The following is a 15,037-nucleotide window of genomic DNA, read 5'->3' as shown; positions in this document are numbered from 1 at the left end:
TTATTTTATTTAATAGCCAGCAGTTTTTTGAGATGTAGTGTGCTATATATTTTTAAAATACAACGTTGTGCTTTACACTATGAAAAACAAAGATCTTTTTGATTGAAGTACAATTTATTATGTCCCACTCACATAATTATTCAATTTTCAAAATGCTTTTAGATAACTTTTAACTATACTTAGCGGTACAGTAACCTAAATGACGACTTTATTTTATTGGAGACTTATCTATATATTTTTATTTATATATAATTAATATCATAATTGGAGATTTTAGATAAGACTGACTGTTTATTCATAGGTTTATAGATCATACATTTAACATTTCTACATTTATTCAATATATATTTATTTCGTTATTTATACATTTTTCAAGCAAAAATATATATCTCATTTTGAGTGAATAAACCGCCGATTAACGTCAAAAAACCATACAATGCTTCTGTCTTGTTATCTAGGAAAAGAATGTGTTAGAACGCTTACAATGTAGAGAATCCCGATTATTTTCTTAAAATAACTTCTTATTATATCCACTGTCCAATCCAGTGATCTAATCACAGCTAAAGGACAGAAAAGATAAAGTCAAAAAACTTAAATCATCAAAGTTGAAACAGTGGCCTGGATTGAAAAACTATTAGAAAAGTTTCATGCAAGTGATCTTCCGCTTCGAAGAAACGGAGTAACTCGATATGACATATATGTCTAAATTTAATATAGCAATACCTACCTAGGAGCAGTGTTGGCCTAGTGGCTTCAGCTTGCGACTCTCATCCCTGAGGTCGTGGGTTCGATTCCAGGCTGTGCACCAATGGACTACCTATATGCACATTTAACATTCTCTCGAACGGCGAAGGAAAACCTCGTGAGGAAACCGGCTTGCCTTAGACCAAAATGTCGACGGCGAGTGTCAGGCACAGGAGGCTGATCGCCTATTCGACAAATGATCATGAAACAGATAAATAATAATTATATCTGTATAATAATATATCTTGTGTGATGGTTACTTTTTAATACCTAAAAAGTAACCATCACACAAGAACGTGTGAACATAAGTGTTTGAATGCAATAGGGCTAGTTGAAATGCTTTTCGCTGAAAATCCCGCCGTGTTTGTTATGCGAAGCGTGACATAGACTCCATAACTGAGCTCTAGTCTGCTATGGTGCATCAACATTTGGTAGCTACGAGCTTTATTCCAACGGTTTCAGTTTGCTTTTAGCAGGAATCGCTTTGTTTGCTATAGATTCACGGATTTTGGTTTACATTTCCTCGTATCGTTTCAAACACATACTAAAGACTTCTACGGCTCGTTATACCACTAACTAGGTTAATTAATTAAAACTTTAAACTAACAAGGTACAACTTAAACTAGAAATTTAATAGTAATATAAATTTATGTAAATTTACACGACGCTGTTTTTACTATATATTCGGGTTTTATACACGTGCAAAGGAATACATAAATCAAACATATCGAAATTAACCTAGAGGCGAGTAGTCCATTGTAATAAGCCTTCGACGTACCCTCACTTGTTGCTTTGGCAAATATTTGCTAATGAACTGAGGCTTTAGCTACTTGTATGTAAGGTATGCTACTATTTATTAGCTTAGTTTGCGCCACGTATTACTTTGTTTTAATCTATAATTAAGTAATATTGTAGGCTTGTTAGGACTGCATTTAAACATATAGAGTTGACTTTAACAAAAAAGTCAACAATTTGCCCTGAAGAAAGTTTTTCTATATATTAATATTAAAAATGTAAAAAAAAAACACTGTATTCATAAATTTTAATACGTAAGGTGTCTTTTAGTGAAAATTACGTCAATTATTTCCAATTATCTGCATCTTCTAAATACCGTTTACTATGGAGAGTGTTTAGAGGGGTTGTTCAGACTAATACCTGCAGCTGAGTTTCATCATCGGACGTCAAGGCAGAATACGAAATACCATCCGTGTATCACCTTGACGTCCGTCGTTCCACAACTGTGCGTTTCTTAAGGCAATTTCCGCGCACCACCACTATGTGGAACCGGCTACCCACTAGTATTTCCGAACCAATTCGACTTTGGGTCCTTCAAAAAAAAAACGTAGCAATTCTTAAAAGGCTGACAGAGCGCTTGCGAGCCTTCTAGCAGTGCGAGTGTCCATGGGCGGCGGTATCTCACTTAACATCAGATGAGCCTCCTGCCCGTTTGCCTCCTGTAACATAAAGAAAAGAACAAAATTGGTTAAAATCTGACCCAATCGAAATAGTATAAAGAAAAATGTGTTAGTATAGTATAGTGTATAGTATCAAAATCGATTACGAGACAAAGGAGGAAAACTCTCGTAAAGTTATGTCGCTGGTCTCTAGTCAATTACATCACACATCAATGATTACAAGTGCATAAATACCTTATGTGAATTGACCAAACTTTATTAGGAATTCGGTTCTGAGTTCAGAGAACATGAGCTCTGACGTCTTTTTGACAGTGCAACCGAGTTTATAGAGGAATTCTAAAGTTTCTTAAAATACTTTATACGTTAAGAATTCCTATTTGGTACATTAACTTCCGGGAACGTCTTACATCCATCCTCTACCTCGTTTTAATTATCGTCCTCCATCTTCGGGCCACGAAACGGTCGCTATAGCAAATTTTGTTCAAATTGTTTTAGTGGCCATAAACTGTAATAATTTTTAATTTCACATTTATAATGATGGACCTTGTTTCAGCATCAGAAAAGGGCCGCGGCACATTAGACGTATTACTGTGCACTACCTACTGTCGCTCACAATTATACCTGTCTCGCCAGCTCTCTCAACTCCACCCTGAACTCACCATGCCTATGTTTTCTGGTAAGTTACAAATAGGAGCCATTTATGTGTTTTTGAAGTGAAACATTAGGCGCATGAGGGTAAAATTTATACGGAACGTCACGAAGATGTGCAGTTTTTGTCGAAAGGGAGCGATTGAAACCGATTGAGAGAGAGTGAGAAGGGTGAATAACCTTATATAAATTCTATTTTTTAAATAAAAATTTCGTAAAGAGAATTTATGAAATATTAGTATTTTATATTTTATGCAAAATAATTTATTGAAATCTCAAATGACGAATTGTAAATTAAAATGCCACGTGTTTTTAATGTCGAAGAAGTAAATAAAAAAAAGTAATAATAATTTTCGACACTTAATATTTTAATGAGTATTAAATTCATTAAATTCCTAACATATTTTCCATTTTCCCTCCCTCTCGGAAACGTAAAGTTTTAGATATGTATAAATATGAAGAATAGTTAAAAATTAGTTTGCCAAAGAAGTTTCACTTGTGACATGTGTACTTTGTACGCACTTTTTTTTTAGTTAGAGTACTCAATAAATTATTATTCTTTATAAACAAAACAAAAACGTTAAACAATATATGGAGTTTAATTAGGAATCATTGACACACATACACTTCATGCTCATTAGAGGTTTTTGGCACAACTGTTATTTCTATTGGATATATGTTGTTTATTCTATATGATTATTATTTTATTTTATTCATTTTAATTTTTCAACAGAAATAACAGCGCGGTTCCAGACGGCTCGCACGGAGGTTCGGCAGTTGTTGCTACAGTATTTACTGCCATGGCTCGTTAATATTGAACTTTTGGACCCGAACGTACCGCCTCCGAATCCTCTCTCATATATTCAGGTAAATTTCAAGAGAAAATCTATTTATTGTTCTGTGATTCTGTAATTAATAGAAAATGCTCATTGATATACAAAAAACCCCAAGATGCACAATCAACGTCTAAAAAACGTCCTCAAAAAATGAGCGCAACATTCTAAATTGTGCGTTCATTTCAAATAGTCTCGCGTCTAATATAGACCAGTGCAGATAGCCTTCAAAATAAATAAAAAGTGAAAAAAATTACAGTAGGATGAAACCCATTAGAAAGGCAGGGGAATATGATCAAAATGAAAGGAAAAATAAATTACGGTCGATCTGAGGTCGGGAAGGGGTGGGGGGGGAGTTTTAAGGGTAAAAAACGGTTTATCTCGATTTCCGGCAAAACTACAAGTCCTATCGAAGAAAGTTAAATGGCAAAGTTGGAGGTAATAAAAAGATCTAAAACTTTTGTATTTACACATTTTTCACATAACCTCAAAATTTATGTGAAAAATTCAAAAAACCAAGTTTTTGGTTTTTTATTTTTATCTTTAACAAAAATATTATTTTTTTAACGAAATTTGGTGAAAACTTACCTTTCTATGTCCCAAATACACTGTAATTTATTTGATTAAAAATATTTATTTGTTCGCCTTATTTTGAATTAATATCGAAAAAACACCCTAATTTTCAATCGAAAATTCTGACGTCAAAATTTCAGCTTTTTTCAAAAAATTGGTGTGCTTTCAGTTCGTTGAAATCTCTACTTTCCTATGGTAAAAAAAATATATATATTACCATAGTAAATCTTCTCAGAAAACGCAAAAAATCGTATGCAGTAACGCCCAGACCTGTCATCCCCTTCCTTACTTCTCTATGAAATACGAAAATTTTAGCACATCTAAAGGCTAAACTTTTTTTTTTAGGTCACTCAGGTATATATAAGTTATCTTAAAATAGTAATAAATAGGCATCTGATTATAATTTAAAGAAGATTCATAGAGAAGTAGGGAAGGGTATGACGGGTCTGGGCGTTACTGCATACGATGTTTTGCATTTTCTGAGAAGATTTTCTATGGTAATATATATATATTTTTTTACCATAGGAAAGTATAGATTTCAACGAACTGAAAGCACACCAACTTTATTAAAAAAGCTGAAATTTTGACGTCAGAATTTTCGATTGAAAATTAGGGTGTTTTTTCGATATTAATTCAAAATAAGGTGAAAAAATAAATATTTTTAATCAAATAAATTACAGTATATTTGGGACATAATAAGGTAAGTTTTCACCAAATTTCATCTAAAAAAAAAATATTTTTGTTAAAGATAAAAATAAAAAACAAAAAACTTGGTTTTTTGAATTTTTCACACCAATTTTGAGGTTATGTGAAAAATGTGTGAATACAAAAGTTTTAGATCTTTTTATTACCTACAACTTTGCCATTTAACTTTCTTCGATAGGACTTTTAGTTTTGCCGGAAATCGAGGTAAACCGTTTTTTACCCTTAAAACTCCCCCCCCTACCCTTCCCGACCTCAGATCGACCGTAATTTATTTTTCCTTTCATTTTGATCATATTCCCCTGCTTTTCTAATGGGTTTCATCCTACTGTAATTTTTTTTGGTTTCAAAAATTATCGGCACTGGTCTAATAAGTGGAGTCGATGTTATTTATTTGTGTTTTTTTTATAAATAAATTTATGTACTTTTGAACTATTTTGTGTGTAGTTTTTGACAAGTATATTTACTAACAAATGATTTTTTAATTTAAAGAAAACACTTTTGAACCGGATTAAAGTTATGTATTATTATAAATTTACAACTATTTAACATCCAACATCATCCAAAAAGTAAAGATATATGGGGTATGTCAACAGTCATTTTAAATTCCGTTATTAATGTAATAAGCTCTGAATTGTCTATAATTTTTAACAGCTGTATCGATTGTGGAGTCTTTCCGGACGAAATGAAATTAAGTAAGATTACACCGTTGTTCAAGGCAGGTAGTGAGTCTGATCCGTCAAACTTCAGACCTGTTTCCGTGCTCCCTGCGTTGAGCAAAGTTTTTGAAAAGATAATGCTAGACCAGCTTTCTTTACATTTTAATAAAAATAAACTCTTACATAATAAACAGTATGGTTTCACTAAGGGTCGCTCCACAATCGATGCCGGTGTGAAGTTGATTTCGGACATATTTAACGCCTGGGAAGAATCATATGATGGAGTCGGCGTCTTTTGTGACCTGTCAAAGGCCTTTGACTGTGTTCATCCTGATATACTCGTTGGAAAGCTTCAACACTATGGCGTTGATGGCAAAGCTACCAGCCAGATGAATTCATATTTAAAGGGAAGGATCCAAAGAGTTCATGTCAATGGAGTCACCTCTCCGGGTTCGCAGGTATCAATGGGCGTCCCCCAAGGATCGATTCTCGGGCCTTTCTTATTTCTGATTTACATAAATGACCTCCCATTCTTTGTCAACGAAGTTCATGAGATGGTATTGTTTGCTGATGACACTTCACTTCTATTTAAAGTGAATAGGAATAACGTATTATTGGACGATGTAAACAATTCTATCTCTCGTATAGTTAACTGGTTTAATGTAAATAACTTATTGCTTAATGAGAATAAAACAAAATGTATTAGATTTACAACTACTAGCGTAAAGCGAGATATTGGTAACCTGAAAATTAAGGACAGTGAACTAAACTTTGTTGACAAAACTGTTTTTCTAGGCATAACAATAGATAGTAAACTCCAATGGGGCCCACACATAGAGACTCTTTCGAATAGGCTGAGCTCTGCAGCATATGCAGTAAAGAAAATCCGACAGTTTACTGATGAGGACACGGCTAAAATTGTGTATCATAGCTACTTTCATAGCGTTATGTCGTACGGCATTTTATTGTGGGGTGCTGCTGCAGAGGTTCAATCCATATTTGTGCTGCAGAAGCGGGCTGTTCGGGGTATTTGTTGTGTTTCTCCGAGGGAGTCGGTACGGAATAAGTTTAAGGAATTAAATATTATGACACTATCTGGTCAATATATTCTTGAAGCCTTGTTGTATGTCCAAAAAAATATAAACGATTTTAAAACAAATGGTGACTTTCACCAGTATAATACGCGAAATAGAACTAATTTGAGTGTACGACCAACCAGGCTCCAAAAGATAAACCACTCCTTATATGGAAATTGTATTCGTTTTTACAACAAACTCCCAAGCGCAATTAGAGAATTATCACTAAATAAATTCAAAGTCCTCGTTAAACGAAAATTAATCAACAAAGCTTTTTATAAATTTGAGGACTACTTAAATGATCCTAATCCTTGGGATTGAATTGCTCCAGTTCAAACAATTTGTATGACAATACTTGGCGATTAAAAAGAGTGGCGGAAAGTTTCTTGCCAGTTCTTCTTACCCGCTCTACGCCCTTGACTTGCGAACTGGTAGTAAATGTAAATTTACGATTAATTTAACTTGACTATTCAAAAGTGTACTTGGTTACCTACTTGAATAAAGATATTTTGAGTTTGAGTTTGAGTTTGAGTTCAACACCTGTTGTCTTCAGTCACCGTGACCACGCACGCTGTAAAGCACCCGAAAAGTCGGATAAATTTAAAATTATGTTAAATAGTTGTAAATAAAAAGTCATGTTCGACTCCACTCAATACCTTGTCTATACATAACAACTTTAAGCAATTCGCGTAAGGTTGATTTTGCAATAATATATGCTTGTAACATATACTGTTATAGACATACTGTTATAGAAAGGGACAGAAATAGTGTTTTGGGACACTTTCGAGCGTTACTTTTATTCGAGACTGTGCATCTTGGGTTTTTTGTATATCAATGAAAATGCTGTAACTTTTTAAATTTAAAGTTCTTTTAATAATTTTAGTACAAAGTCGTTATAAAGAACTAAAATCTTTAGTAACTACAGTCAAAACCGCTTACAACGACATCGTTTAGAACAACGTACCGGTTATATTGACCAAAATCAAAAGTCCTGGCTGAATTCTATTGTATATGAGTAGTCCCTTCGATGTCGTATCTACGACTGTATCTACTAAATCAATACAGTTTTGTGCATCGTCAAAAAAGACTAAAAATTTTACTGGTGCAGATTGTGATACGAATTTACGATAAACAATTTGAAGCAATATTTGTTCGGATCATGTTGGATATCCCCGCGTTTCGTTGTTGCATCTATTACATACACCTCAAAGGCGCTGTTTATATTGCTATAACTTTGATCCCACCCAATTATTTTGGAAGCGTTATGTATATAGTTTTTGCTAAAACACTATCAAACTTTTTTAAACTATTCCTCTATAGAACGTATGTAATCTGTATATGATAGTACCCCTGTAACATGTTTGTTGCTGACACACCTGCATCAAACAGCCCATTCGCAAATACGTATTGAAATGCAATTAATATTGACCAGTCTCTGTTCGGCTTAAAGTGCTGACGTGAGGCTAATCGAGCTTTGTGTTGATTTTGATACTGATGAGGTTTTAGGTACACTATGCACGAACTAGTTTTTGAAGGTATACTTCTTTAGGCGCGTTATAAAAAATTTATGAGAGTGAAATTTTACGTTGCGCGCACCGTGACACAAAATTAACAGAATGAAGTTGCCCACGGAAGATGCTACGACATTGAATATAATTTAAAAACAACATTCGAATAATAATAGAATTTATGTTACACTTAATGTAAGAGAATAATAATAAATATTTATTTATTTAATTTTTCAAATGTAAACTGAACTTGACTTGACTATAATGACTCCTTTTCCAGTCTTTGATTATTTAATTGTTATAAATTAGCATGCAATCAAAAACTATTTTTAATAATGCCAAAGAAGTATAACTTCTTACGCGCGTACATAAGTACACGCACCCTTTTTTATGTTTAGCCTAATAAATATCTATCAATTGAAACGAACACCGAGTGAAACTTTACATTTTTCATCGGGTCCATTTTGCAAGATAACAAGACAAGTATTTCTCAACGTGGTGTAAAAATAAAAGCTTATCGGATATTGATTGAATATTTTATATATGAAATAATATTAGCTCAATCACGTTAGTGTCGTTTTACATTGCCCATCACTGCGCTTACAGTTCCCTATCGTCCATCGTCGTTATTTGAATGAATTATTTATTAAAATATAGATGATAGAAATTTATGTCAAAATGAAATATGCAGTTGACGATATCACTACGATTTCAAATTCAATTCGTATTTTAATTCCATTGTATTATAGAGTTGTCTATTGTTTTTTACTTTTGTTTTTGTCTGTGAAATAAATTGAATGCGATGCTTTATAGTACCAAACAATAAAGTACTTACTGAATTAAACATGAAATTGGTTTATAACGAGAGCCTTTGTGATATGTTAAGCCGTCTCTATCCTGCCTCTGATAGGTAACAGTGGGCTGGAGTATCGAGTCTCAAAGGATTAGCTTTAATATAGATGACTTTTCAGTACTATGGCGCAGAGGGTGGACGCAGTGGAAGGAGGGAAGGTCTAGGGTCCGTGGAAGCGACTGAAATGGTTCTAAACAACCTATTCTACATTACTGTTAAGGTTAGTTAACAAATTTTGTGAGCGAATTTATTTCATTTTGTTTACGGAGTTTTGAGAAATGCATGAGTGAGTTTGTATGCAAATATAATTACAGTGGAATCTCTATAACTCGAATGTCGAGGGAAATGTTATAAAATCGAGTTAACGAGTTTTCTACTTAATAAGAACTTCGAGATACATATGATTTAACTGTTGAAATTTAGACTTACAATGGCGCGATATCTAGGTGTGTATTTTACGATTTGTAGAGTAGAATTTGAGTAACAATTCAACTTAAGTTTTGTAGTATATATTTTTTAAATATTAAAACGAATGACATATTAATGAAGTAAAAAAAATGTATAAATGTATTCATTCATTGTACGTGTACAACACAAAAACAATAGATTAGAAGCTCCCGAACCCGAAAATTCATTTTAGATTTTATTGCTATTATTTCGGGGTATTCCAAATAAGACGACATTATATTTTACTAACTCCGACTTACAGGTTTCCATTATGAAATTCGAGTTATAAAGTATAAATATGTATTATCAATACTTCGTAGGGAAATAACATTTTGTTCGAGGTACAAAGTTTAAATAATTCGAGATACCGCGTCTTTAAGAGTTCAGCGGAAGGGAATGGCAATTTTTTTTCGACTTACTGAGGATTTCCACGAGGTTGGAAATATAGAGATTCCACAACAACTTTGAATGGGGAGCGTTCAAGTATTACGTAACGAATTTTGGGGGGGAGAAGGTCGTTTTGTAAAACGTTACGATGCGGGGCGGGGATTAAATTACGCGTTATTTTTAATATTATTTTCGACTTTCCAGTACTTTACACCACATAATGGTAATTTTTAGGTAGAAAGAGTCACTAGGTGGTCACGAAACGTTTTACTATACTTGGGTACAGAAAAACGTTACGGCGCGTTACATGGAGGGGGGGGGGGGAAGGGTCAATAATCTCCAAATTTTTGGCGTGGCGTAATACTTGAACGCTCCCATAGTTGCCGAGTTAGTTTTGGAAAATTAGTAAATTTTTGTATCACATGATAAAGAATATTAGGTTGTAACATTATACGTACATACTGAACATATCTTCCACAGCACACAAGTGTCTATTAATGTTTGAATATTCTGGTAAATTACCATATTAGCGGACTAGCCGTCAGTGACGTCATCATTTAAATGTGTTAACAATGAGTCCGTCACCATTATGTAGAACAGTTGTAATCGCTGGACATTTACTTCGTAATTAAACCCTCTCCGTTGAAAATTCTTCGGAAGTGAAAATGCAACAGATAACAGCCAAATTAATTTATTAACCAACTTTAAAAATCTGAAGGAGGTGTAGTTCGATCTGGATTTCTTATACACGTTATGCAATTTTTTTTATAATTCAGGGGTAGGTATAACCAATACTTTATTTTTCCATACAAACAAATAGAGGTAAAATTAGTCTACCTTTGCAATTTCATTAACAAATAATTGTTTATTTGTTAATGAAATTGCATACGTTATCATCGTAAATAACAGATCGGCTTGTTATTTACATTATTATATTTACATTATTACTAGCTGACCCGGCAAACGTTGTTTTGCCATGTATATTATTTGTTGTGTAAACATTGTTTTAGTTCAATAAAAATAAATATAATAAAAAATAGGGGTTGATCGAAGAGGGGTGAAAATTAAGGGTTGTATGTATTTTGTATCATAAAAAAATAAAACAAAAAAAAATTGTCTAAAAATTTGGAGCACTATCACTTAAGGGTTTGAAAGATAGATAGGAGCCGATTCTCAGACTTACTGAATATGCATTAAAAAATCATAAGAATCGGTCGAGCCGTTTCGTATACTCCTCGTATGGGAGATTTATATATATATATATATATATAGATATTACTATATTAAAAGAATACCTACGACTTACAATTTCGATGTTTAGATCTTAGACTTAAATGAAACCCGTCTATAACCAATGTGTGCTGTGAAGCGACGCGATATATATGTTTAATTTCAAAATTAAATACCTATCTCGTATCAATCTTTTAGTATGTTGTGATAGATGCGACAGGTAATGAATAGAACCATAAAACAGGTCGACGAGAAAGCTCAAAGTTTTTCAAAGTTCAAAGTTCATTTTTTAAAGTGCATTTCGCAATACGCTTCACTCCCCCTAGAAATTACAAGGCGCGTCGCAAATTCCGATGGGCTGTCGGATTGACTTGTCCTACTGCCTATTGTTATCTATTCATGTCCGTTTCGTAAAAGTTTTCAATACTCTTCCACCGGTACTCTAGCACCGTTTACGATCGCCGATGGATCGTTGTTTCAGATTATATATCTTTTTAAGGGAATGCAAACAAGGAATACAAAGAGGTTGGTTAAATTGTGGTTTTCAGTATATTTTAATGTCTCTTGAAGGTTCTATAGTGTGCCGACGCGCCGCGTTTATTAGCCGTGGTTTATACCTATATGAATCTAACAAAAAATGTTTTCGATCTTGTCTTTGTAATATTTTTATTCATAAGTACTTTTATTTAAATATTCTGTGAGCATGTTAGTTTAACAGTAATGTATTAAAGACTTTTTTAACTTCCGAACTACACGAAATTATAAATAAAAGCTCTTCCCAATCTCAAAAAAAATCTTTATCCAGTGCAAAGATATTTGTCGACGACATACAACCTTGTAGTATAGTATGCCTTTAGAAATGAGATATGTGGGCGTGTGTGTGTGGGCGGGTGGAGGCGACGGATGTTAAGATTTCAGATTATATCACTCGGTCCATTCAAACGATTAATATAAATCCTTTCAAAAAAACCTTATTCCAAATTCAAATAGGTAATAAATAGCTTTTCTTATTTACTAGGATTTTCTATGCTTAACTTAATCCACACTACATTTTTTTGCGCCTGACTGCCTTTCCTATCAGATAAATTTTATTGTTAATACTCGGTATTTATATTTTATACATATACACGGTCGGTTATATATTTTTTGAGAAGAGAACATGTTTGAACGTAACTTTGCAAGCTTACATTATGTACTTGAAGAACATGACAGCAATGTTAAAAATTGGATTATACAATTTCGACTATTGTAAAAGGGAGCGTTCAAGTATTACGTAACGCGATTTTTGGAGACTATTGAAACCCCCCCCCCCCATGTAACTCGCCGTTACGTTTTTCAGTACCCAAGTACAGTACTGTACCTAAGTATAGTAAAACGTTTCGGAACTCTTTAGTTACTATTATGTGGTGTAAGTCGAAAAAAATATTAACGATAACGCGTAATTTAATCCCCGCCCCGCATCGTAACGTTTTTACTAAAGGACACCCCCCCCTCCCAAAATTCGTTACGTAATACTTGAACGCTCCCAAAGATAGCTAAATATTAACCATCTCAAACATAAATAATTACATAACCATGGTGTCAGAAGTTATAAACAGTGTTGGTACAGAGGCTTAGCGTGCGACTCTTATCCCTGAGGTCGTAGGATCGGCTGTGCAACAATGGATTTTCTCTCAGTGTGCGCAACCTTTGTGAGCGAACCGGCATGGCTCACATCTTAAAATCGATGACGCGTGTCAGACAGAAGACTAATACTGACCTACTTGTCTATTTAATAAAAATCCACGTAACATTTGCATTTGCTGTATGAGTAATATTAATTGTTACGGATAACCCAACCAATATAAAAAAAACATTACATTGTTTGGTTTTGTGCAATAGAGTTCCTCTCTCGATTTTTGTTGTTTATATCTGAGTTAAGTATCAGCTAAGTATCAGTTACGAAATTAGAACTTGTACCTGTATATTTGTTTTGATAATGTAAAAGAAAGCAGAGCAGTGTTGGCCTAGTGACTTGGCTTTAGCGTGCGACTCTCATTCCTGAGGTCGTAGGTTCGATCCCCGGCTATGCCAATGGACTTTCTTTCTTTGTGGGCATTTAACATTAGCTTGTACGGTGAAGGAAAACATCGTGAGGAAGGCTTGCCTTGTTGACGGCGTGTGTTAGGCACAGGAGGCCGATCACCTACTTGCCTATTAGATTGACAAATGCTTATGAAATATATTCAGAAATCTGAGGCCCAGACCTAAAAAAATGTAAGATAAAACTCTTTAACGTTGTGTACGAATTTGTTGTACCCCTTAATTAGGAATCATATCTTGGCTATCATTTCGTAAACCTATAAAGTATACCTACCCTTTAACCTGACATTTGTCTTGAAAAGTTAACCACGGTAAATACTACATTATTGATCGCCCCAGCCGATACGCAAATATTAATTTAAATACTATTTAATGAGGCAAACTGTAACCTGAAGCCACATTCGTGAAACGGTAGTTACATATTTCATAGCCTGGAAATTGTAAACAATTGAACTGTGTTAATTGGCATTCGTGAATATTGCGTTGGGTAAAAGGCTACAATATTAGAGTTTTCCCTGCTAAAAAAAGAAGTCTTTAATTTTACAAACAACGCTTCTAATATTGAAATTTATTAATAATAATAATAATAATTTATTTATTGCAACAATATGGTACAAAATGTTAAGGTGATACAATCGTAAATCGTTCGCATATTCTGCCACACACGATGGCGCGCAAATTTGTCTTAAGGAATTTTACATTATTAGTCAAAGTCAATTCTTAGGTATATTATCTAGTCTATTATACTATATACATTAATTATTACTAATGTGGCTTAGACAACTGAATAAGCTGGTTATTTAAGAACCCTTTTAGTAAAACATACTATGCAGAACTATTGATTCTAGTATTTGTAACTATGTAAATTAGGTCAAAGTTTGGCGAGTCCATCCATCCATTTAAAGTTAAATTTATGGATCTAATCCTAGACGAATTTAGGTGGATGGTTTAGAATCAAATAGAAATAGGAATCCTTTTACAATTTAATTTGTTTTACAGTTCTCGGATCAACACCCGAAGGAGATAGAGGAACTGTGGTCAACTCTATGTGCTTGTTGGCCGAACAACCTGAAAGTCATAATTCGATACCTCATTATCGTGTCTGGCATGGCGCCCAACGAACTTCTGCCCTATGTAAGTCCATTTGTTATTTTGTACTGTTACGCAATTATTTAAAGTCACTAGCTTAGTTCAATCTGCGTATTATCGATAAATTATACTGTGTTTTTTTTTATAGAATTCTGATAGCTATCACTTTTTGACATGTCAGAGATTGCAAACCTTTTAGGCTGGGCACATTTTTCAATTTCAATACGGGTCGGAACATCTGAGTCTAGTTAGTGAATGTATCCATTTTATTAAGTGCAGTGCTCTACATTGAAAGTGGTTTTACGGCGAGTGATAATCACGTTTCTTTTCATCACATACCCACTAGGTAGAAAAAACGCCCAAGCATAGATAACATTTTTTGAAAGCTTTACTTGGAATTAGTAGGCAGTGATGCCAGCTAAATAATAAAATAAATAAATTAAAGATAATTCGATATATTGTTCGTGATATTGAAATATTTGTTACTTTTGTATTAACCTTAGGTTTCCTAGAAAAGCGGTGCCGTTAACTAACGGCCATCATTTTACGGTTGTAAATAAAGGCCGTCTTTACTTCTTAACATAATGCAAAAAAACAATCATTTTCGCTCGTCCAAGACACGTTTCCACTCATTGTATTAATTAAATATGGGCACTGATACACGCGAAAAACGTTGAACTAATGTTTATCACCGCTATGACGGCCGTCATGCAAATGACAGCACCACTATTTGACATTACGGTGACACTCAACGTTCTCTAGAAAACCTACACCGATGTTATTTAAAGACA

The 15,037-nt window shown here is 33.8% G+C and overlaps 1 protein-coding gene across 6 annotated transcripts in view; it reads left to right on the top strand.

Annotated features, from left to right (window-relative positions):
• Nucleotides 1-15,037, top strand: part of LOC125062682 (protein furry) — a 101,494-nt gene that overhangs the window by 54,308 nt on the left and 32,149 nt on the right. For all 6 annotated transcript variants that reach the window (XM_047668755.1, XM_047668757.1, XM_047668753.1 and 3 more), the window contains 4 exons: nt 2,713-2,835; nt 3,541-3,674; nt 9,130-9,231; nt 14,157-14,291. In XM_047668755.1, the coding sequence (XP_047524711.1) occupies nt 2,713-2,835; nt 3,541-3,674; nt 9,130-9,231; nt 14,157-14,291 (494 nt within the window). The remainder of the gene's footprint in view (nt 1-2,712; nt 2,836-3,540; nt 3,675-9,129; nt 9,232-14,156; nt 14,292-15,037) is intronic.

Source organism: Pieris napi, chromosome Z (assembly GCF_905475465.1).
Source record: "Pieris napi chromosome Z, ilPieNapi1.2, whole genome shotgun sequence".
In the NCBI taxonomy this organism is placed as follows: Eukaryota; Metazoa; Arthropoda; class Insecta; order Lepidoptera; family Pieridae; genus Pieris; species Pieris napi.
The sequence above is the reverse complement of the archived record's forward strand: the minus strand, read 5'-3'. Positions and strand labels throughout refer to the sequence as shown.